The 25,074-nt window shown below is 40.0% G+C and overlaps 1 protein-coding gene across 2 annotated transcripts in view; it reads left to right on the top strand.

Moving 5' to 3' along the window:
• Window positions 1-25,074, top strand: part of HACE1 (HECT domain and ankyrin repeat containing E3 ubiquitin protein ligase 1) — a 338,264-nt gene that overhangs the window by 167,056 nt on the left and 146,134 nt on the right. For both annotated transcript variants that reach the window (XM_053710580.1, XM_053710579.1), the window contains exons 12-14: window positions 9,479-9,822; window positions 11,027-11,095; window positions 12,894-12,981. In XM_053710580.1, coding sequence (XP_053566555.1) covers window positions 9,479-9,822; window positions 11,027-11,095; window positions 12,894-12,981 — 501 coding nt within the window. The remainder of the gene's footprint in view (window positions 1-9,478; window positions 9,823-11,026; window positions 11,096-12,893; window positions 12,982-25,074) is intronic.

Raw genomic sequence — 25,074 nt, 5'->3', positions numbered from 1 at the left:
TTGCTAAACGCACAACCATACCAATTGAAGACAGTTGTCCTTTTAAAGATCCTATGGATAAAAAGTTAGAAGGTTTTTGTTCAACAAGGTTTTCTTCTCCAACCTATTGCCTGCATTATTCCTGTAACTACTGCAGCGGCTTTCTGGTTTGAGGCACTGGAGGATTCAGGTTTCGCCATTATGGCGCGCAGAGCGCTTTGGCTCAAGTCATGGTCAGCCGATGTGTCGTCAAAATCCAAATGATTAAATATCCCTTTCAAAGGAAAGACTCTTTTCGGGCCAGAATTGAAAGAGATTATTTCAGAAATCACCGGGGTAAAGGGCCATGCTCTCCCTCAGGACAAGCCCTTTAAGTCTAAAAACAAAGCTAATTTTCGTTCCTTTCGTAATTTCAGGAGCGGTCCCGCTTCAGCATCTACAGCTGCAAAGCAAGAGGGTAACGCTTCACAGCCCAAGGCAACCTGGAAGCCTTACCAGGGCTGGAACAAGGGTAAACAGGCCAAAAAGCCTGCAGCTGCTACCAAGACATCATGAAGGGGTAGCCCCCGATCCGGGACCGGATCTAGTAGGGGGCAGACTTTCTCTCTTCGCTCAGGCCTGGGCAAGAGATGTTCACGATCCCTGGGCATTAGAGATTGTTTCCCAGGGATATCTTCTAGAATTCAAGGACTTCCCTCCAAGGGGAAGGTTCCACATTTCTCGTCTGTCTACAGACCAGACAAAGAAAGAGGCGTTCTTACGCTGTGTAGAAGATCTACATACGATGGGAGTGATATACCCAGTTCCAATTGTAGAACAAGGACTGGGTTTTTACTCAAACCTGTTTGTGGTTCCCAAAAAAGAAGGAACTTTCAGACCAATCCTGGATCTAAAAATTCTAAACAGATTCCTCAGAGTCCCATCATTCAAGATGGAGACCATTCGGACAATCTTACCTATGATCCAGGAAGGTCAATATATGACTACCGTGGATCTAAAGGATGCATACCTGCATATTCCTATCCACAAAGATGATCATCAGTTCCTCAGGTTCGCTTTTCTAGACAAGCATTACCAGTTCGTGGCTCTTCCATTCGGTTTAGCCACTGTTCGCAGAATTTTCACAAAGGTGCTAGGGTCCCTTCTGGCGATTCTAAGACAGCGGGGCATAGCAGTGGTGCCTTATTTGGACGACATCTTAATTCAGGCGCCGTCCTTTCACAGAGCCAAGGCTCACACGGAGATTGTATTGGCCTTTCTGAGGTCTCACGGGTGGAAGGTGAACATCAAAAAGAGTTCTCTGTCCCCACTCACAAGGGTTCCCTTCCTAGGAACACTAATAGATTCGGTAGAAATGAAAATATTTCTGACGTAGGTCAGAAAGTTGAAACTTTTAACTAATTGCCGAGTTCTTCATTCCATTCCTCGGCCATCTGTAGCTCAGTACCTATTCATGGGTGGTATCACTTTACTCAGGAGATGTTGTTGAACACATATTGAGGTGTTTTCTCTTGTTAAGTGTATTCAGTCCACCGGTCATCCATTACTTATGGGATATATTCCCTTCCCAACAGGAAGTTGCAAGAGGATCACCCAAGCAGAGCTGCTATATAGCTCCTCCCCTCACATGTCTTATCCAGTCATTCTCTTGCAACTCAACTAGATAGGACGTTGTGAGAGGTCTGTGGTGTTTTTTATACTTAGTTTATTTCTTCAATCAAAAGATTGTTATTTTAAATGGCACCGGAGCGTGCTGTTTGTTCTCAGGCAGTATTTGGAAGAAGAATCTGCCTGCGTTTTCTATGATCTTAGCAGAAGTAACTAAGATCCACTGGCTGTTCTCGCACATTCTGAGCAGTGGGGTAACTTTCAGAAAGGGAATAGCGTGTGGGGAATCCTGCAAACAAGGTATGTGCAGTAAATTATTTTTCTAAGGAATGGAATTGACTAAGAAAATACTGCCGATACCAATGTAATGTAAGTACAGCCTTAAATGCAGTAGCGACTGGTATCAGGCTGATGAATGTATGTACAATAATTAATTTTCTAAGGAATGGAATTTGACTAAGAAAATACTGTTAGTACTGAAGTAATGTATGAGCCTTAACTGCAGTAGAAGCGACTGGTAGCAGGCTTATTAATAACACTACCTAACTTTTAAAGTGCATGTTTAAAACATTTACTGGCATGTTATTCGTTTTTTGTGAGGTACTTTGGTGATAAATCTTTTGGGGCATGATTTTCCACATGGCTGTCGTTTATTTCTACATAGAAACGGTTAACTGAGGTTTCCCACTGTTGTAATATGAGTGGGAGGGGCCTATTTTAGCGCTTTTTTGCGCAGTAAAAATTCAGTTACAGTCTTCCTGCTTCTTCCTCCTTGATCCAGGACATCTCTAGAGAGCTCAGGGGTCTTCAAAGTTCATTTTGAGGGAGGTAATCAGTCACAGCAGACCTGTGACAGTGTGTTTGACTGTGATAAAAACGTTAATTGTTAAATTGATTATCCGTTTTTGGGTATTAAGGGGTTAATCATCCATTTGCTAGTGGGTGCAATGCTTTGCTAACTTAATACATTTACTGTGAAAATTTGGTTGCTATAACTGATTTGGTTCATTGTTATTTCAACTGTGACGATTTTTTGTGCTTCTTAAAGGCGCAGTAGCGTTTTTTTATATTGCTTGTAAACTTATTTGAAAGGATTTTCCAAGCTTGCTAGTCTCATTGCTAGTCTGTTTAAACATGTCTGACACAGATGAATCTGTTTGTTCACTATGTTTGAAGGCCAATGTGGAGCCCCACAGAAATATGTGTACTAAATGTATTGATGTCACTTTGAATAAAAGTCAAATTTTATCTGTAAAGAAATTATCACCAGACAACGAGGGGGAAGTTATGCCGACTAACTCTCCTCACGTGTCAGTACCTTCGCCTCCCGCTCAGGAGGCGCGTGATATTGTGGCGCCAAGTACATCAGAGAGGCCCATACAAATCACTTTGCAAGATATGGCTGCTGTTATGACAGAGGTATTATCTAAATTGCCTGAATTAAGAGGCAAGCGCGATAGCTCTGGGTTAAGGACAGAGCGCGCTGATGATGTGAGAGCCATGTCCGATACTGCGTCACAATTTGCAGAACATGAGGACGGAGAGCTTCATTCTGTGGGTGACGGATCTGATCCAGGGAGACCGGATTCAGAGATTTCTAATTTTAAATTTAAGCTTGAGAACCTCCGTGTATTGCTAGGGGAGGTATTAGCGGCTCTGAATGATTGTAACACGGTTGCAATTCCAGAGAAAATTTGTAGGTTGGATAGATACTTTGCGATACCGGTGTGTACTGACGTTTTTCCTATACCTAAAAGGCTTACAGAAATTATTAGCAAGGAGTGGGATAGACCCGGTGTGCCCTTTTCCCCTCCTCCGATATTTAGAAAAATGTTTCCAATAGACGCCACCACACAAGACTTATGGCAGACGGTCCCTAAGGTGGAGGGAGCAGTTTCTACTTTAGCTAAACGTACCACTATCCCGGTGGAGGATAGTTGTGCTTTTTCGGATCCAATGGATAAAAAATTAGAAGGTTACCTTAAGAAAATGTTTGTTCAACAAGGTTTTATCTTACAGCCCCTTGCATGCATTGCGCCTGTCACTGCTGCTGCGGCATTCTGGTTTGAGTCTCTGGAAGAGGCCATTCGCACAGCTCCATTGGATGAGATTATGGCCAAGCTTAAAGCACTTAAGCTAGCTAATGCATTTGTTTCTGATGCCGTTGTACATTTAACCAAACTAACGGCTAAGAACTCCGGATTCGCCATCCAGACGCGCAGAGCGCTATGGCTTAAATCCTGGTCAGCTGACGTGACTTCTAAATCTAAATTGCTTAATATTCCTTTCAAAGGGCAGACCTTATTCGGGCCCGGCTTGAAAGAAATTATTGCTGACATTACTGGAGGTAAGGGTCATACTCTTCCTCAGGACAGGGCCAAATCAAAGGCCAAACAGTCTAATTTTCGTGCCTTTCGTAACTTCAAGGCAGGAGCAGCATCAACTTCCTCCGCTCCAAAACAGGAAGGACCTGTTGCTTGTTACAGACAGGGCTGGAAAGCTAACCAGCCCTGGGACAAGGGCAAGCAGGCCAGAAAGCCTACTTCTGCCCCTAAGACAGCATGAAGAGAGGGCCCCCGATCCGGAAACGGATCTAGTGGGGGGCAGACTATCTCTCTTCGCCCAGGCTTGGGTAAGAGATGCCCAGGATCCCTGGACGTTGGAGATCATATCTCAGGGATATCTTCTGGACTTGAAAGCTTCTCCTCCACAAGGGAGATTTCATCTTTCAAGGTTATCAGCAAACCAAATAAAGAAAGAGTAATTTCTACGCTGTGTGCAAGACCTCTTAGTAATGGGGGTGATCCACCCAGTTCCGCGGACGGAACAAGGGCAAGGGTTTTACTCAAATCTGTTTGTGGTTCCCAAGAAAGAGGGAACCTTCAGACCAATCTTGGACCTAAAAATCTTAAACAAATTCCTAAGAGTTCCATCATTCAAAATGTAAACTATTCGAACCATCCTACCCATGATCCAAGAGGGTCAATACATGACCACAGTAGACTTAAAGGATGCCTACCTTCATATACCGATTCACAAAGATCATTATCGGTACCTAAGATTTGCCTTTCTAAACAGGCATTACCAGTTTGTAGCTCTTCCCTTCGGGTTAGCTACGGCCCCGAGAATTTTTACAAAGGTTCTGGGCTCACTCCTAGCGGTGCTAAGACCGCGAGGCATAGCGGTGGCTCCGTACCTAGACGACATTCTGATACAAGCGTCAAGTTTTCAAATTGCCAAGTCTCATACAGAGATAGTTCTGGCATTTCTGAGGTCGCATGGGTGGAAGGTGAACGTGGAAAAGAGTTCTCTATCACCACTCACAAGAGTCTCCTTCCTAGGGACTCTGATAGATTCTGTAGAAATGAAAATTTACCTGACGGAGGCCAGGTTATCAAAACTCTTAAATGCTTGCCGTGTCCTTCATTCCATTCCACGCCCATCAGTAGCTCAGTGCATGGAAGTAATCGGCTTAATGGTAGCATTAATGGACATAGTACCATTTGCGCGCCTGCATCTCAGACCTCTGCAATTATGCATGCTAAGTCAGTGGAATGGGGATTACTCAGATTTGTCCCCTCTACTAAATCTGGATCAAGAGACCAGAGATTCTCTTCTCTGGTGGCTTTCTCGGGTCCATCTGTCCAAGGGGATGACCTTTCGCAGGCCAGATTGGACAATTGTAACAACAGATGCCAGCCTTCTAGGTTGGGGCGCAGTCTGGAACTCCCTGAAGGCTCAGGGATTATGGACTCAGGAGGAGAAACTCCTCCCAATAAATATTCTGGAGTTGAGAGCAATATTCAATGCTCTTCTAGCTTGGCCTCAGTTAGCAACACTGAGGTTCATCAGATTTCAGTCGGACAACATCACGACTGTGGCTTACATCAACCATCAAGGGGGAACCAGGAGTTCCCTAGCGATGTTGGAAGTCTCAAAGATAATTAGCTGGGCAGAGTCTCACTCTTGCCACCTGTCAGCGATCTACATCCCAGGCGTGGAGAACTCGGAGGCGGATTTTCTAAGTCGCCAGACCTTTCATCCGGGGGAGTGGGAACTTCATCCGGAGGTCTTCGCTCAACTGATTCATCGTTGGGGCAAACCAGATCTGGATCTCATGGCGTCTCGCCAGAACGCCAAGCTTCCTTGTTTCGGATCCAGGTCCAGGGACCCGGGAGCTGCGCTGATAGATGCTCTGACAGCCCCTTGGGTTTTCAACATGGCTTATGTGTTTCCACCATTTCCGATGCTACCTCGACTGATTGAAAAGATCAAACAGGAGAGAGCATCGGTGATTCTGATAGCGCCTGCGTGGCCTTGCAGGACCTGGTATGCAGACCTAGTGGACATGTCGTCCTGTCCACCATGGTCTCTACCTCTGAGGCAGGACCTTCTAATACAAGGTCCTTTCAAACATCCAAATCTAATTTCTCTGAGGCTGACTTCATGGAGATTGAACGCTTGATCCTATCAAAGCGTGGCTTCTCGGAGTCAGTTATTGATACCTTAATACAGGCACGGAAGCCTGTTACCAGAAAAATTTACCATAAGATATGGCGTAAATATTTATATTGGTGCGAATCCAAGGGTTACTCATGGAGTAGGGTTAGGATTCCTAGGATATTGTCCTTTCTACAAGAGGGTTTAGAAAAGGGCTTATCTGCTAGTTCGTTAAAGGGACAGATTTCTGCTCTGTCTATTCTTTTACACAAACGTCTGGCAGAAGTTCCAGGCTTTTTGTCAGGCTTTGGCTAGGATTAAGCCTGTTAAGACTGTTGCTCCTCCGTTGCTCCTCCGTGGAGCTTAAACTTGGTTCTTAAAGTTCTTCAAGGGGTTCCGTTTGAACCCCTTCATTCCATTGATATTAAGCTTTTATCTTGGAAAGTTCTGTTTTTGATGGCTATTTCCTCGGCTTGAAGAGTCTCTGAGTTATCGGCCTTACATTGTGATTCTCCTTATCTGATTTTCCATTCAGACAAGGTAGTTCTGCGTACTAAACCTGGGTTTTTACCTAAGGTAGTTTCTAACAGGAATATCAATCAGGAGATTGTTGTTCCATCATTATTTCCTAATCCTTCTTCAAAGAAGGAACGACTTTTGCATAATCTGGACGTAGTCCGTGCCCTGAAGTTCTATTTACAGGCAACTAAAGATTTTCGTCAAACTTCTTCCCTGTTTGTCGTGCACTCTGGTCAGAGGAGAGGTCAAAAAGCTTCGGCAACCTCTCTCTCCTTTTGGCTTCGTAGCATAATACGTTTAGCCTATGAGACTGCTGGACAGCAGCCCCCTGAAAGAATTACAGCTGATTCCACTAGAGCTGTGGCTTCCACCTGGGCCTTTAAGAATGAGGCCTCTGTTGAACAGATTTGCAAGGCTGCAACTTGGTCTTCGCTTCACACTTTTTCAAAATTTTACAAATTTGACACTTTTGCTTCTTCGGAGGCTGTTTTTGGGAGAAAGGTTCTACAGGCAGTGGTTCCTTCCGTTTAAGTTCCTGCCTTGTCCCTCCCTTCATCCGTGTACTTAGCCTTGGTATTGGTATCCCATAAGTAATGGATGATCCGTGGACTGAATACACTTAACAAGAGAAAACATAATTTATGCTTACCTGATAAATGTATTTCTCTTGTAGTGTATTCAGTCCACGGCCCGCCCTGTCTTTTTAAGGCAGATCTAAATTTTAATTAAAACTCCAGTCACCACTGCACCCTATGGTTTCTCCTTTCTTGTCTTGTTTCGGTCGAATGACTGGATATGACATGTGAGGGGAGGAGCTATATAGCAGCTCTGCTTGGGTGATCCTCTTGCAACTTCCTGTTGGGAAGGGAATATATACCATAAGTAATGGATGACCCGTGGACTGAATACACTACAAGAGAAATAAATTTATCAGGTAAGCATAAATTATGTTTTTTGGCAGTTACACATAACAGGAATTGAGAATCCATGCCTAAAGTACAATGTGTGTGAAAAATAACACAAATAAATGACTACCTAATAGTCTGACAAAGACTGGTGGTTGAATTAGTGCATGGAAAGTGCTAAAATACCAGCATTTCAAATATCATAGGGTGTCTACTTTTCAAAAATATATGGTTTGATGGGGGTAAATTACATTGGCTGGCTTCAGAAATGTCCCAAATAGGACATGGGTGCATTATGACAGATGTGAAAATTCCAAGTTGGAAAACTGGAATGCGCCCCCTAAAAATAAGGCCTTTTAGCCCCCTGAGAAAACGACAAACCTATTCATGGGTGGTATCACTGTGCTCAGGAGATGTTGCTGAACACATATTGGGGTGTTATTTGGCAGTAACCCTTAACGTTCTCAGTACATGTATTCTTAAATTGCTATTTTGTCAAAAAATCACCACTTTTTTTTTTTAATCTTTGGCATAGATTGGTGGTAAAATGGTTTCATGAAAAGAGTCAGAATACCCCAAGTTTAATACCTTAGGTTGTCTTCTTTAAATAAATATATACATGTGAAGGGTTATTCAGGGATTCCTGACAGATAATAGTGTTACAATGTAACTATGGCTAATTTTGAAAACAAAAATGGTTTGGATATAGAAAAGTCCTACTTGTACTTATTGCCCTATAACTTGCAAAAAAGCAAAGAACATATAAACATTGGGTATTTTTAAACTCAGGACGAAATTTAGAAACTATTTAGCATGGGTGTTTTTTGGTGGATGTGTAACAGATTTTGGGGGTCAAAGTTAGTAAAAGTGTGTTTTTTTCAATTTTTTTCATCATATTTTATAAATTTGTTTATAGTAAATTATAAGATATGATATATCTAGATATCTTTAGAAAGTCCATTTAATGGCGAGAAAAACGGTATATAATATGTGTGGGTACAGTAAATGAGTAAGAGAAAAATTACAGCTAAACACAAACACCGCAGAAATGTAAAAATAGTCCTGGTCCCACACGGTAATAACATTGAAAAATGGTCTGGTCACTAAGGGGTTAAAGGGATACTAAACCCAAATTTTTAATTTCATGATTCAGATAGAGCATGCAATTTTAAGCAACTTTCCAATTTACTCCTACTTTTCATTTTTATTTGTTCTCTTGTTATCTTTATTTAAAAAGCAGGAATTTAAAGCTTAGGAGTCAGCCCATTTTAGATTCAGCACCCTAGATAGTGCTTGCTTATTGGTGGCTAGATTTAGCAAACAAATAAGCAAGCAAAAAACTGGTTTTAGTGTCCCTTTACATCAAATGATATAGTTTGTGACAGGGAGGCAAGCTGTCTTTTAAATCCTATCCTGGGCAATTCTTAACTGGATGAAAATGATTTGTATGATGATGGATAAATATATACGCAATTAAATGATTTATTTTTAAAGGGACGGTAAAGTCAACATTATTAAACCTATATGATTCATACACAGCATGCAACAACTTTCCTATTTACTTAAAATTAGTTTTTTCTCTTATTTTCTTTTGTTGAAAGGACCTAGGAATACCTAGGCATGCTCAGTAGCAGCAGTGCACTGTTGGGACCTAGTTGGTGATTGGTGACTGCACCTATATGTCTCTTGTCATTGGTTCACCAGCTGTGTTCAGCTAGCTCCCAGTAGTGCATTGCTTCCTCTGAGCCTATTCTTTAACAAAATATATCAAGGGAATGAAGCAAATTTGATAATCGAGGTAATTTGAAAAGTTGTTTAAACGTGCATCTGAATCATGAAATAAATATTTTGTTTCATGCTCTTTAAATATTTTGTTATGTTATGCATTAACATACTTTTAAAAGACTATGTTTTCAGTGTATGCTTGTAAAATAATGGAAAATTATTTTTGTTATATCAACTATCTTAAGGGTTTCAAATTCACACTATCAATGCATTACAACTTCTTTTTTCTTTTGTTGGTGCAGCCTCTTGAATTACTATGGCATTCCTTAGATGAATGGCTGGCACTTATAGCTACTGAACTGACTAAAAGCAAGAGCGACTCCACAGACATAGCCTGCATACTGCAAAAGCAAAAGCCACCGGATCAACAAGATATTTCTCTCGCTCATCAATCAGACATTGGAACAAATGGAAGCCAGGAGCCTCTATCAGTTTCACCAGGCGCAGGGGACTTTGAGAGCTATGATGTTGCTGGGAAGCAGGAAGCTGTTGCAGATGGTCAGGATGTTATCTCTATGACAGCAAATCGACTTAGTGCTGTTATTCAAGCCTTCTACATGTGCTGCTCTTGTCAGATGCCTCAGGGGTAGGTGTCTGCAGCTTGTTGTTTCCTCCTCATTATAAATGTTATTTCAAACTTAAAAATGTATAAAGATTCTGTGTATTGTTTTCTCTGTGATACTGAACTCATGGTCACAAAAAATTATTTCCATTATTTCTAAAGCGGAAAATTCATGCAAACACACTATTTAAGTAAAAAGCGTGCATTCTCTTGCTTGTTTTTGATAACCCACGTGCTGCCTCTTAGCAAGATCATTTTTTTCTTCTTTGAGAAACAGGTGGTGCAGCCAATAAAAACTGCACCGCCCACTCTAAGTATTTCTACTGCAGCTGCTACCGCATGAGCACTACTATGTGTAATATAGAGGATATGTGTAATGTGGAGGATATATTTTGCGTGGTCTTGTTTAGTGAAATTATCTTGTGATCCAGATTTAAGTTTGCGCAATAGATGATTTTAGTCACCTATATTTTCATTTTTTGCACTCTACCTGCTATACCCACTAGTATGCTGTTGTCGTGCTTGGCCACCTCCTGCCGCTATGGTATCTTTAGATATTGTTTTGTTATTTACTTTCTAGCAGACCGGTTCCTGCTTTTGCTGAGATCGTTGATTAGTGCTTCATTATATTTTGCATTTTAGGAAATACTATTGTGGGAAAATCCAAAACCTGTTTTTTCCTTTTAGTGAGGCTCTAGTGAATTCCATAGAACCCTGAGCATCCTATATGCTGCACAGTGATTGTTTAATATGTTCAAGATCTCATTTGTGTTTGTTCCTAACTGCAATTACAGTTTTATATCCTTTTAAAACATTATTTTGTTTGCAGATATTTGAATGCAGTGATTAATTTTGGATGCATGTGTACAAAATCACTTTTAATTTTCATTTAATGTTGTTTGAAATTGATGTCTTACTCAGGTTGAGTTTTATCTCTAGATGGGCTAGTGAGGTCTGTTTAATCTTTCACTATATATACATTGATTCAGTTAAACCTCCTCTAATGTTAATGATATTGGTGATGAATGTAAATTAATAGTATCAGCAAGCTATTATATAGGCACTGGATTCAAAATGGTATCTTTACTATGTGTTTCAGTAACGGTTCAGTAAAGGTTTGATTTTTTTTTTATTCATTTTCATTTTAAAAATACTTTAAACATTATTTTGCTAAAATCTAAAACGGTCTTATGAATGTTTATCTTTTTAAATATTTTCTTTTTTACAGAATGACTTCACCACGTTTTATTGAATTTGTTTGCAAACATGATGAAGTTCTTAAATGTTTTGTGACAAGGTAATTTTAATTTGATAACTTACCATTATTTTTACTCTTTGGTGAAATTATAGCTAGTTTCTTGATTTCTATTCCATTCAAAACATAAGTGCAGAACATATCCAATACATTTGGGCAAAGAGGGAATGTTATAAAAGATTGATTAAACAAAATTGATGTGTGCTTTTGGGTTGTCCTCTGAATAACAGAAAATATGATATAGAATTGGTATGAGGCTCCCGTGGCATTCCAATCAATAAGGCCACCCTAAAAACAAGAGCATATGTGTAAGAAATAGAAAGTAGCAGAGATTAATTGTATAACTTTAACTACAATTTTATATATATGTATTATGCATTAACCTCTTAAGGACATATGACGGAATTTTTCCGTCATAAAACAATTGAGCAAACTGAAAGCTGTGTCCTTAAAGGGTTAAACATGTGCACAGACAAAATATTTGTTTCAGATTAATTGTTTGTCACAAAAAACATTTATTTTGTTTCGTCCTATAATCGATAAGGGAGTCATCCGGAAGTTGTTAATAAAAATCCATTTGTCTGCTATGTTCTATAGGGAATATCTTCAAGGCAGCTGAAGAACAGCTTAAATTTAAATAAAGATAAATTATTAGCTACTAATACAAGCCAGCAGCAGCAAAAATAAATAAATCAATGGGGTCTGTCCTAGCCAGAAGGGAAGCTTACATACCTATTGGCTGACACAGAAATCAATCAATTAACAAGTACATAGTTAAATCATTATTAAAGGGACATTAAACACTAAATACATCATTGATAGAATGATGTACTTAGAGCAAAAATAATCCTGAAATTAATATATGCATGTATTTTTTAAAATTACATTAGTCTTTTAAATATTGAAAAATAAGGGTTACATTCTAATGTCCATAAAGCAGGGGGGCATTATCTTGTAACTTAGATTTATTTTTCTGCTAAGGATAATTATAGACAGTTATAAATGGCTTACTATAGTGTGCAACCAATGACTGTGTGGAATACAGCTGTGTCTGCACTTCCACTTTTAACAGGAATTTAAGAAACTCACAATATCCAGAATTGCACTACAGGAAAAGGGAACAAAATAAATAATGAAAGTCTATTGCAAAGTTGTTTTGCTTCATGCAATTAAACAGTTTGTATTAGTTTGTTTAATGTCCCTTTAATGTAAATTTAAACTATTGAAGCGTTTTAGCCTTTTAGTTTTAACCTCACACACAAATCAACTAAATTTTTTGTTTTATAGATTTGTTGGTTTTTGTTCATTAAAAAAAAAAAAACATTCATCCAAAAACGAATGCACGTCTAGTATGCATAATGAATACTGTAGCAAGCTGTCTGTGTATATTTTACGGATTGGCTTTATTTTGATTTATTTTATTTGTTTTTGCTTATGTGTAAATGTCATTATTGCAAAAGAAGAAATTTCTCAAGACACATTAGCAGCTGATGTACAACGGTTTCCCTCCTTTTATATTCAAGTACAATAGTTTTATTTTGCCTTATATTTCACATGAAATTGCTGCATTTCATATTCTGTTTGACACTTACAGTGGCTCCCTTTTATATCTAAACATATTTTCCTCAAGTGTTTGTAATTCTAAACACTAGAAATAGTCCTTGTGATATTGAAGCCAACATTGCTTTTTAAAGTGTTTTAGATTACAGCCTTACATCAGGAGAAAAGAAGTGAATATAAGAATCCTACCTTATTATTATTGTCCTGTTTCTTTGGCATTAGGAACATTCCTCTCACATTAGGAACTGACAACTTAATTTATTATTTTCTTCACATCTAGGAACCCTAAAATAATTTTCGATCACTTTCATTTTCTTTTGGAATGTCCAGAACTGATGTCCCGTTTTATGCATATTATAAAAGCACAGGTAAGCTACATCAATTTCACACCTCTGAAATAGTTAGATGTTTAAAATAAAGCATGAAACTTGCTAAATTGCTTTTTCAGCATCTTTACTTTAAGTACTGGTACATTTTTTTCCTCAGGCAATTTTTTTTTGTCTTGACAATTTGTCAGCGCAATACAAGGAATAAGAACATTTTGTTTGTAGTTTAGGAGTGGCCAAGATGGATACAATTTGGGCAAAATTGCTATTTTCCTAGATTTACCTTAGTTAAAAAATGTAACTTTTCCATAGGTTTTTTGTTTTTATTACATAGGCTATCACTGAAACAAAACATAATATATATTCTAATTTCCACCTCCTCAATAAAATATCAGTATTATCTATGACAATTATAACTTGGGGAATTTATCAAGTCCTGTTTATCTACAAACAAACACGACTTGATAAAGGCCCCTATGAGGGCCAAGGTGTAGACCACCTTTTTAATGCTTTGTTCTTTAAAGGAACATGAACCCCAACATTTTTTTTTCATGATTCAGATAGAACATACAATTTTAAACAGCTTTCCAACTTTCTTCTGTTATCAATTTGCTTTATTCTCTTGGAATATTTTGTTGAAGGAGCAACAATGCACTACTGGGAGCTAACTATGCACATCTGGTGAGCCAATAATATGAGGCATATATGTGCAGCCACCAAAGAGCAGCTAGCTTTCAATGGTGTATTGTTCCTCCTGAACCTACCTAGGTATGCTTTTCAACAAAGCAAATGTCATAATGGAAGTACATTGGAAAGCTGTTTAAAAATTGTGTGCTCTATCTTAATCATGAAAATGTAATTTCAACTTTATTGTCCCTTAAATAAAGCTTAAAGCCAATCAGCTAGATTACAAGTCTGTGGTATTTTCAGCGTTAAAACAGCACCGCAGCCATTACAAGTCTTGTCGGTATAGCTGTACCGCAAGCCTTTTAGCCCGTAACGCAACGTCAGTACCGCACTCGTAAAAATTAAATTTTTTTCATGGGATTCCCATAGCGATGGTATTACGAGTTTTGCGTTCTGGCTAAAAAAACGGCGTTACAGCCTAAAATGACAAGATCCGTAACGCCATCTAAAGTCAGTAGTTATGAGTTTTACGCTACAAATCTGTAACATAAAACTCATAACTAAAGTTTTACAAAGTACACTAAACACCTATAAACTACCTATTAACCCCTAAACCGAGGCCCTCCCGCATCGCAAATACTATATTAAACTTATTAACCCCTAATCTGCCGCTCCCGACTTTGTCGCCACTAAATCATTTTTATTAACCCCTATTCCGCCGCTCCCCGACATCGGCACCACTATAATAAACTTATTAACCCCTAAACCACCGCCCTACCACATCACCCCCACTATACTAAAGTTATTAAGACCTACACCGCCGCCACTATAATAAACCTATTAACCCCTAAACTGCAAACCCCACAACGAAATATACTAAATTAAACTATTAATCCCTTAACTGAAAGCCCCCACATTGCAATAAACTAAATTAAACTAGTAACCCCTAAACCTAACCATAACCCTAACTTTAGATTAAAATTACAATTTCTCTATCTTAAATTAAAATTTACCTGCCAAATTAAAAAAACTAAGTTTAAACTAACAATTAAACTAATATAATTATTAAACTAAAATTAAACTAACTACCAATTAAATTAAACTAAACTACACATTAAAACATCCTAACACTACTCTAAAAATAACAAACTATATAATTACAAAAAATTAAAAAGACTAAATAACAAAAAAAATAACAAACACTAAAGTACGAAAAATAACAAACAAAATTATCAAAATTAAAAAAGAATTACACCTAATCTAATAGCCCTATCAAAATAAAAAGCCCATCCAAAATAAAACTCCCCCTAGCCTACAATAAACTACCCTTAAAAGGGACATTTGTAGGGCATTGCCCTAAGTTAAACAGCTCTTTTACCTATAAAAAAATACAAAGACCCCCACCAACAGTAAAACCCACCACCCAACCAACCGCCCAAAATAAAAAAACCTAACTCTAACAAAAACCTAAGCTACATATTGCCCTGAAAAAGGCATTTGGATGGGCATTGCCCTTAAAAGGGCATTTAGCTCTTTTACATGGCCAAAATAAAAACACACCCAAAAAAACGTTAAAAAAACAGAATTTATGCTTACCTGATAAATTACTTTCTCCAACGGTGTGTCCGGTCCACGGCGTCATCCTTACTTGTGGGATATTCTCTTCCCCAACAGGAAATGGCAAAGAGTCCCACAAAGCTGGCCATATAGTCCCTCCTAGGCTCCGCCCCCAGTCATTCGACCGACGGACAGGAGGAAATATATATAGGAGAAACCATATGGTACCGTGGTGACTGTAGTTAGAGAAAATAATTCATCAGACCTGATTAAAAAACCAGGGCGGGCCGTGGACCGGACACACCGTTGGAGAAAGTAATTTATCAGGTAAGCATAAATTCTGTTTTCTCCAACATTGGTGTGTCCAGTCCACGGCGTCATCCTTACTTGTGGGAACCAATACCAAAGCTTTAGGACACGGATGAAGGGAAGGAGCAAATCAGGTTACCTAAACGGAAGGCACCACAGCTTGCAAAACCTTTCTCCCAAAAATAGCCTCCGAAGAAGCAAAAGTATCAAATTTGTAAAATTTGGCAAAAGTGTGCAGTGAAGACCAAGTCGCTGCCTTACAAATCTGGTCAACAGAAGCCTCGTTCTTGAAGGCCCATGTGGAAGCCACAGCCCTAGTGGAGTGAGCTGTGATTCTTTCAGGAGGCTGCCGTCCGGCAGTCTCATAAGCCAATCGGATGATGCTTTTAAGCCAAAAGGAAAGAGAGGTAGAAGTCGCTTTTTGACCTCTCCTTTTACCAGAATAAACAACAAACAAGGAAGATGTTTGTCTGAAATCTTTGTAGCCTCTAAATAGAATTTTAGAGCACGGACTACGTCCAAATTGTGTAACAAACGTTCCTTCTTTGAAACTGGATTCGGACACAAAGAAGGTACAACTATCTCCTGGTTAATATTTTTGTTAGAAACAACTTTAGGAAGAAAACCAGGCTTAGTACGCAAAACCACCTTATCTGCATGGAACACCAGATAGGGCGGAGAACACTGCAGAGCAGATAACTCTGAAACTCTTCTAGCAGAAGAAATTGCAACCAAAAACAAAACTTTCCAAGATAGTAACTTGATATCTATGGAATGTAAAGGTTCAAACGGAACCCCTTGAAGAACTGAAAGAACTAGATTTAGACTCCAGGGAGGAGTCAAAGGTCTGTAAACAGGCTTGATCCTAACCAGAGCCTGAACAAATGCTTGAACATCTGGCACAGCTGCCAGTCTTTTGTGTAGTAAGACAGATAAAGCAGAGATCTGTCCCTTTAGAGAACTGGCAGATAATCCTTTCTCCAAACCTTCTTGTAGAAAGGAGAGAATCTTAGGAATTTTTATCTTATTCCATGGGAATCCTTTGGATTCACACCAACAGATATTTTTTCCATATTTTATGGTAAATTTTTCTAGTTACAGGTTTTCTGGCCTGAACCAGAGTATCTATTACAGAATCTGAAAACCCACGCTTCGATAGAATCAAGCGTTCAATCTCCAAGCCGTCAGCTGGAGGGAGACCAGATTTGGATGTTCGAATGGACCCTGAACAAGAAGGTCCTGTCTCAAAGGTAGCTTCCATGGTGGAGCCGATGACATATTCACCAGGTCTGCATACCAAGTCCTGCGTGGCCACGCAGGAGCTATCAAGATCACCGAGGCCCTCTCCTGATTGATCCTGGCTACCAGCCTTGGAATGAGAGGAAACGGCGGAAATACATAAGCTAGGTTGAAGGTCCAAGGTGCTACTAGTGCATCTACTAGAGTCGCCTTGGGATCCCTGGATCTGGACCCGTAGCAAGGAACCTTGAAGTTCTGACGAGACGCCATCAGATCCATGTCTGGAATGCCCCATAATTGAGTTATTTGGGCAAAGATCTCCGGATGGAGTTCCCACTCCCCCGGATGGAATGTCTGACGACTCAGAAAATCCGCCTCCCAGTTTTCCACTCCTGGGATGTGGATCGCAGACAAGTGGCAGGAGTGATCCTCCGCCCATTGAATTATTTTGGTCACTTCTTTCATCGCCAGGGAACTCCTCGTTCCCCCCTGATGATTGATATATGCAACGGTCGTCATGTTGTCTGATTGGAACCTTATGAATTTGGCCTTTGCTAGTTGAAGCCAAGCTCTGAGAGCATTGAATATCGCTCTCAGTTCCAGAATGTTTATCGGGAGAAGAGACTCTTCCCGAGACCATAGACCCTGAGCTTTCAGGGATTCCCAGACCGCGCCCCAGCCCACTAGACTGGCGTCGGTCGTGACAATGACCCACTCTGGTCTGCGGAAGCTCATTCCCTGGGACAGATGGTCCAGGGTCAGCCACCAACGGAGTGAATCTCTGGTCTTTTGATCTACTTGAATCATTGGAGACAAGTCTGTATAATCCCCATTCCACTGTTTGAGCATGCACAGTTGTAATGGTCTTAGATGAATTCGTGCAAAAGGAACTATGTCCATTGTTGCAACCATCAATCCTACTACTTCCATGCACTGCGCTATGGAAGGACGAAGAACAGAATGAAGCACTTGACAAGAGCTTAGAAGTTTTGATTTTCTGACCTCTGTCAGAAAAATCCTCATTTCTAAGGAATCTATTATTGTTCCCAAGAAGGGAACTCTTGTCGACGGAGACAGAGAACTTTTTTCTATGTTCACCTTCCATCCGTGAGATCTGAGAAAGGCTAGAACGATGTCCGTATGAGCCTTTGCTTTTGACAGGGACGACGCTTGTATTAGAATGTCGTCCAAGTAAGGTACTACTGCAATGCCCCTCGGTCTTAGAACCGCTAGAAGGGACCCTAGCACTTTTGTGAAAATCCTTGGAGCAGTGGCTAACCCAAATGGGAGGGCCACAAACTGGTAATGCTTCTCCAGAAAAGCGAACCTTAGGAACTGATGATGTTCTTTGTGGATAGGAATATGTAGGTACGCATCCTTTAGATCCACAGTAGTCATAATTTGACTTTCCTGGATAGTGGGTAGAATCGTTCGAATGGTTTCCATCTTGAACGATGGTACCCTGAGAAATTTGTTTAGGATCTTCAAATCCAAAATTGGTCTGAAAGTTCCCTCTTTTTTGGGAACTACGAACAGATTGGAATAAAATCCCATTCCTTGTTCCTTAGTCGGAACTGGGTGTATCACTCCAATCTTTAACAGGTCTTCTACACAATGTAAGAACGCCTGTCTCTTTATTTGGTTTGAGGATAAGTGAGACATGTGGAACCTTCCCCTTGGGGGTAGTTCCTTGAATTCCAGGAGATAACCTTGAGAAACTATTTCTAGCGCCCAAGGATCCTGAACATCTCTTGCCCAAGCCTGAGCAAAGAGAGAGAGTCTGCCCCCCACTAGATCCGGTCCCGGATCGGGGGCTACTCCTTCATGCTGTTTTGTTAGCAGTGGCGGGCTTCTTGGCCTGCTTACCCTTGTTCCAGCCTTGCATCGGTTTCCAGGCTGGTTTGGGTTGTGAGGCATTACCCTCTTGCTTAGAGGATGCAGACTTAGAGGCCGGTCCGTTCCTGAAATTGCGAAAGGGACGAAAATTAGACTTATTTTTAGCCTTAAAAGACCTATCCTGTGGAAGGGCGTGGCCCTTTCCCCCAGTGATGTCTGAAATAATCTCTTTCAATTCTGGTCCAAATAAAGTTTTACCTTTGAAAGGGATGTTAAGCAATTTTGTCTTGGATGACACATCCGCTGACCAAGACTTTAGCCAAAGCGCTCTGCGCGCCACGATAGCAAACCCTGAATTTTTCGCCTCTAATCTAGCTAATTGCAAAGCGGCATCTAAAATAAAAGAGCCAATTTAAGTGCGTGAACTCTGTCCATAACCTCCTCATATGGAGTCTCTCTACTGAGCGACTTTTCTAGTTCCTCGAACCAGAACCACGCTGCTGTAGTGACAGGAACAATGCACGAAATTGGTTGTAGAAGGTAACCTTGCTGTACAAAAATCTTTTTAAGCAAACCCTCCAATTTTTTATCCATAGGATCTTTGAAAGCACAACTATCTTCGATAGGAATAGTAGTGCGTTTGTTTAGAGTAGAAACTGCCCCCTCGACCTTAGTCCTTTCTGGGGTCGACCATAGGAAATAATTTCTTAAATATAGGGGGGGGGGAACAAAAGGTATGCCGGGCTTTTCCCACTCCTTATTTACTATGTCCGCCACCCGCTTGGGTATAGGAAAAGCGTCGGGGTGCACCGGAACCTCTAGGAACTTGTCCATCTTGCATAATTTCTCTGGAATGACCAAGTTGTCACAATCATCCAGAGTAGATAACACCTCCTTAAGCAGTGCGCGGAGATGTTCTAATTTAAATTTAAATGTCACAACATCAGGTTCAGCTTGATGAGAAATTTTTCCTGAATCTGAGATTTCTCCATCTGACAAAACCTCCCTCATGGCCCCTTCAGATTGGTGTGAGGGTATGACAGAACAGTTATCATCAGCGCCCTTTTGCTCTTCAGTGTTTAAAACAGAGCAATCGCGCTTTCTCTGATAAGTAGGCATTTTGGATAAAATATTTGCTATGGAGCTATCCATTACAGCCGTTAATTGTTGCATGGTAATAAGCATTGGCGCACTAGATTTACTAGGGGCCTCCTGCGTGGGCAAAACTGGTGTAGACACAGTAGGAGATGATGTAGTATCATGTTTACTCCCCTCATCTGAGGAATCATCTTGGGCAATTTCATTATCTGTGGCAGTACTGTCCTTACTTTGTTTGGACGCTATGGCACAATTATCACATAAATTTAAATGGGGAGACACATTGGCTTTCATACATATAGAACATAGCTTATCTGAAGGTACAGACATGTTAAACAGGCTTAAACTTGTCAACAAAGCACAAAAAACAAAACCGTTACTGTCTCTTTAAATTTTAAACAGAAAACACTTTATTACTGAATATGTGAAAAAGTATGAAGGAATTGTTCAAAAATTACCAAAATTTCACCACAGTGTCTTAAAAGTATTGCACACCAAATTTCAGAGCTTTAACCCTTAAAATAACGGAACCGGAGCCGTTTTTAAATTTAACCCCTATACAGTCCCAGCTATAGTCTTTGAGACCCAACCAAGCCCAGAGGGGAATACGATACCAATTGACGCCTTCTAGAAGCTTTTCCAGTAATTTTTAGATCCTCACACATGCATCTGCATGCCCTGCTCTCAAAAAACAACTGCGCAGTAATGGCGCGAAAATGAGGCTCAGTCTATAACTAGAAAGGCCCCCTGACTGGAAAAGGTGTCTAACACAGTGCCTGCCGTTATATAAACGTTCCCCAAGATTATAAATGCAAATTGTCAGCCTAAATCTGAATAATATGCCCAAATAAAGCAATCGATTTAGCCCATAAAAATGTCTACCAGTTTTTTAGCCCATAATAAGCCCTTTATTCTGTTTGTTTGACTAAGAAAATGGCTTACCGGTCCCCATGAGGGGGAATGACAGCCTTCCAGCATTACATGGTCTTGTTAGAAATATGGCTAGTCATACCTTAAGCAGAAAAGTCTGCTAACTGTTTCCCCCAACTGAAGTTACTTCATCTCAACAGTCCTATGTGGAAACAGCAATCGATTTTAGTTACTGTCTGCTAAAATCATCTTCCTCTCACAAACAGAAATCTTCATCCTTTTCTGTTTCAGAGTAAATAGTACATACCAGCTCTATTTTAAAATAACAAACACTTGATAGAAGAATAAAAACTACATTTAAACACCAAAAAACTCTTAACCATCTCCGTGGAGATGTTGCCTGTGCAACGGCAAAGAGAATGACTGGGGTGGGCGGAGCCTAGGAGGGACTATGTGGCCAGCTTTGCTGGGACTCTTTGCCATTTCCTGTTGGGGAAGAGAATATCCCACAAGTAAGGATGACGCCGTGGACCGGACACACCAATGTTGGAGAAAACTATCCCCCGAAGATCCACTTACAGTTTTTGAAGTCCTGCTTGAACGATCTTCATCCCTGCAGAGAAGTCTTCATCCAGGCGGCCTCTTCAATCAGCCAATAGGATTTTAGCAGCTCTAATTTTTATTGGCTGATTAAAATCTTTCAGCCAATAGGAATGCAAGGGACGCCATCTTGGATCGCGTACCTTGCATTGAAGATTCAGTTTACGGCGGCGACCGTATGAAGAGGTTGTTCCACGCCGGATGTCTTCAGGATGGACCTGCTCTGCGCCGCTGGGATCAAGATAGAAGATGCCGCCTGGATGAAGATGCCGCCTGGATGAAGATTGAAGAGGCTGCCTGGATGAAGATTTCTCGCCGCTTGGATGAGGACTTCGCCGCCGGGATTAAGATTGAAGAGGCCGCCTGGATGAAGACTTCTCACCGCCTGGATGAGGACCTCTCTGCAGGGATGAAGATCGTTCAAGGGGGACTTCAAAAACTGGAAGTGGATCGTTGGGGGTTAGTGTTAGGTTTTTTTAAGGTTTTTTTGAGTGGGTTTTTATTTTAGTTTAGGGTTTGGGCATGTAAAAGAGCTAAATGCCATTTTAAGGGCAATGTCTATCCAAATGCCCTTTTCAGGGCAATGGGTAGCTTAGGTTTTCTTTCATGTAATTAGCAAGAGTCCATGAGCTAGTGACGTATGGGATATACATTCCTACCAGGAGGGGCAAAGTTTCCCAAACCTCAAAATGCCTATAAATACACCCCTCACCACACCCACAAATCAGTTTTACAAACTTTGCCTCCCTTGGAGGTGGTGAAGTAAGTTTGTGCTAGATTCTTCGTTGATATGCGCTTCGCAGCAGGCTGGAGCCCGGTTTTCCTCTCAGTGTGCAGTGAATGTCAGAGGGATGTGAAGAGAGTATTGCCTATTTGAATTCAATGATCTCCTTCTACGGGGTCTATTTCATAGGTTCTCTGTTATCGGTCGTAGAGATTCATCTCTTACCTCCCTTTTCAGATTGACGATATACTCTTATATACCATTACCTCTACTGATTCTCGTTTCAGTACTGGTTTGGCTTTCTACTACATGTAGATGAGTGTCCTGGGGTAAGTAAGTCTTATTTTTGTGACACTCTAAGCTATGGTTGGGCACTTTTATATAAAGTTCTAAATATATGTGTTTAAACATTTATTTGCCTTGATTCAGGATGTTCAACATTTCCTTATTTCAGACAGTCAGTTTCATTATTTGGGATAAATGCATTTGAATAAATTAATTTTTTCTTACCTTAAAATTTGACTTTTTCTCCTGTGGGCTGTTAGGCTCGCGGGGGCTGAAAATGCTTCATTTTATTGCGTCATTCTTGGCGCAGACTTTTTTGGCGCAAAAATTTTCTTTGTCATTTCCGGCGTCATACTTGTCACCGGAAGTTGCGTCAGTTTTTTGAAGTTTTTGCGCCATAAATGTCGGCGTTACCGGATGTGGCGTCATTTTTGGCGCTTAAAGCATTTAGGCGCCAAATAATGTGGGCGTCTTTTTTGGCGCTAAAAAATATGGGCGTCATTATTGTCTCCTCATTATTTAAGTCTCATTGTTTATTTGCTTCTGGTTGCTAGAAGCTTGTTCATTGGCATTTTTTCCCATTCCTGAAACTGTCTTTTAAGGAATTTGATCAATTTTGCTTTATATGTTGTTTTTTCTATTACATATTGCAAGATGTCTCAGATTGACCCTGAATCAGAAGATACTTCTGGAAAATTGCTGCCTGATGCTGGATCTACCAAAGTTAAGTGTATTTGTTGTAAACTTGTGGTATCTGTTCCTCTTGCTGTTGTTTGTGATGAATGTCATGACAAACTTGTTAATGCAGATAATATTTCCTTTAGTAATGTTACATTATCTGTTGCTGTTCCATCAACATCTAATATTCAGGGTGTTCCTGTTAACATAAGAGATTTTGTTTCTAAATCTATTAAGAAGGCTATGTCTGTTATTCCTCCTTCTAGTAAACGTAAAAGGTCTTTTAAAACTTCTCATTTTTCAGATGAATTTTTAAATGAACATCATCATTCTGATTCTGATAATGATTCCTCTGGTTCAGAGGATTCTGTTTCAGAGGTTGATACTGATAAATCTTCATATTTATTTATAATGGAATTTATTCGTTCTTTGCTTAAAGAAGTCTTAATTGCATTAGAAATAGAGGAATCTGGTCCTCTTGATACTAAATCTAAATGTTTGAATACGGTTTTTAAACCTCCTGTAGTTATTCCAGAGGTTTTTCCCGTCCCTGATGCTATTTCTGAAGTAATTTCTAGGGAATGGAATAATTTGGGTAATTCATTTACTCCTTCTAAACGGTTTAAGCAATTATATCCTGTGCCATCTGACAGATTAGAGTTTTGGGACAAAATCCCTAAGGTTGATGGGGCTATCTCTACTCTTGCTAAACGTACTACTATTCCTACGGCAGATAGTACTTCCTTTAAGGATCCTTTAGATAGGAAAATTGAATCCTTTCTAAGAAAAGCTTACTTATGTTCAGGTAATCTTCTTAGGCCTGCTATATCTTTGGCGGATGTTGCTGCAGCTTCAACTTTCTGGTTGGAGGCTTTAGCACAACAAGTACTAGATCATAATACTCATAGCATTGTTAATCTTCTTCAACATGCTAATAACTTTATTTGTGATGCCATCTTTGATATCATTAGGGTTGATGTCAGGTATATGTCTTTAGCTATTTTAGCTAGAAGAGCTTTATGGCTTAAAACTTGGAATGCTGATATGTCTTCTAAGTCAACTTTGCTTTCCCTTTCTTTCCAGGGTAATAAATTGTTTGGTTCACAGTTGGATTCTATTATTTCAACTGTTACTGGGGGAAAAGGAACTTTTTTACCACAGGATAAAAAATCTAAAGGTAAATTTAGGTCTGCTAATCGTTTTCGTTCCTTTCGTCACAATAAGGAACAAAAGCTTGATCCTTCCCCTACAGGAGCGGTATCAGTTTGGAAACCATCTCCAGTCTGGAATAAATCCAAGCCTTTTAGAAAGCCAAAGCCAGCTCCCGAGTCCACATGAAGGTGCGGCCCTCATTCCAGCCCAGCTGGTAGGGGCAGATTACGATTTTTCAAAGAAATTTGGATCAATTCGATTCACAATCTTTGGATCCAGAACATTGTTTCACAAGGGTACAGAATAGGCTTCAAGATAAGGCCTCCTGCAAAAAGATTTTTTCTTTCCCGTGTCCCAATAAATTCAGTGAAGGCTCAAGCATTTCTGAAATGTGTTTCAGATCTAGAGTTGGCTGGAGTAATTATGCCAGTTCCAGTTCTGGAACAGGGGCTGGGGTTTTACTCAAATCTCTTCATTGTACCAAAGAAGGAGAATTCCTTCAGGTCAGTTCTGGATTTAAAAATATTGAATCGTTATGTAAGGATACCAACATTCAAAATGGTAATTATAAGGACTATTCTGCCTTTTGTTCAGCAAGAGCATTATATGTTCACAATAGATTTACAAGATGCATATCTGCATATTCCGATTCATCCAGATCACTATCAGTTTCTGAGATTCTCTTTCCTAGACAAGTATTACCAGTTTGTGGCTCTGCCGTTTGGCCTAGCAACAGCTCCAAGGATTTTTACAAAGGTTCTCGGTGCCTTTCTATCTGTAAATAGAGAACAGGGTATTGTGGTATTTCCTTATTTGGACGATATATTGGTACTTGCTCAGTCTTCACATTTAGCAGAATCTCATATGAATCGACTTGTATCGTTTCTTCAAGAACATGGTTGGAGGATCAATTTACCAAAGAGTTCGTTGATTCCTCAGACAAGGGTAACCTTTTTAGGTTTCCAGATAGATTCAGTATCCATGACTCTGTCTCTGACGGACAAGAGACTTCTGAAATTGGTTTCAGCTTGTCGAAACCTTCAGTCTCAATCATTCCCTTCGGTAGCCTTATGCATGGAAATTCTAGGTCTTATGACTGCTGCATCGGACGCAATCCCCTTTGCTCGTTTTCACATGCGACCTCTTCAGCTCTGTATGCT

This window comes from Bombina bombina, chromosome 4 (assembly GCF_027579735.1).
Source record: "Bombina bombina isolate aBomBom1 chromosome 4, aBomBom1.pri, whole genome shotgun sequence".
NCBI classification, from domain to species: Eukaryota; Metazoa; Chordata; class Amphibia; order Anura; family Bombinatoridae; genus Bombina; species Bombina bombina.
This window is presented reverse-complemented; position numbering and strand designations above follow the sequence as displayed.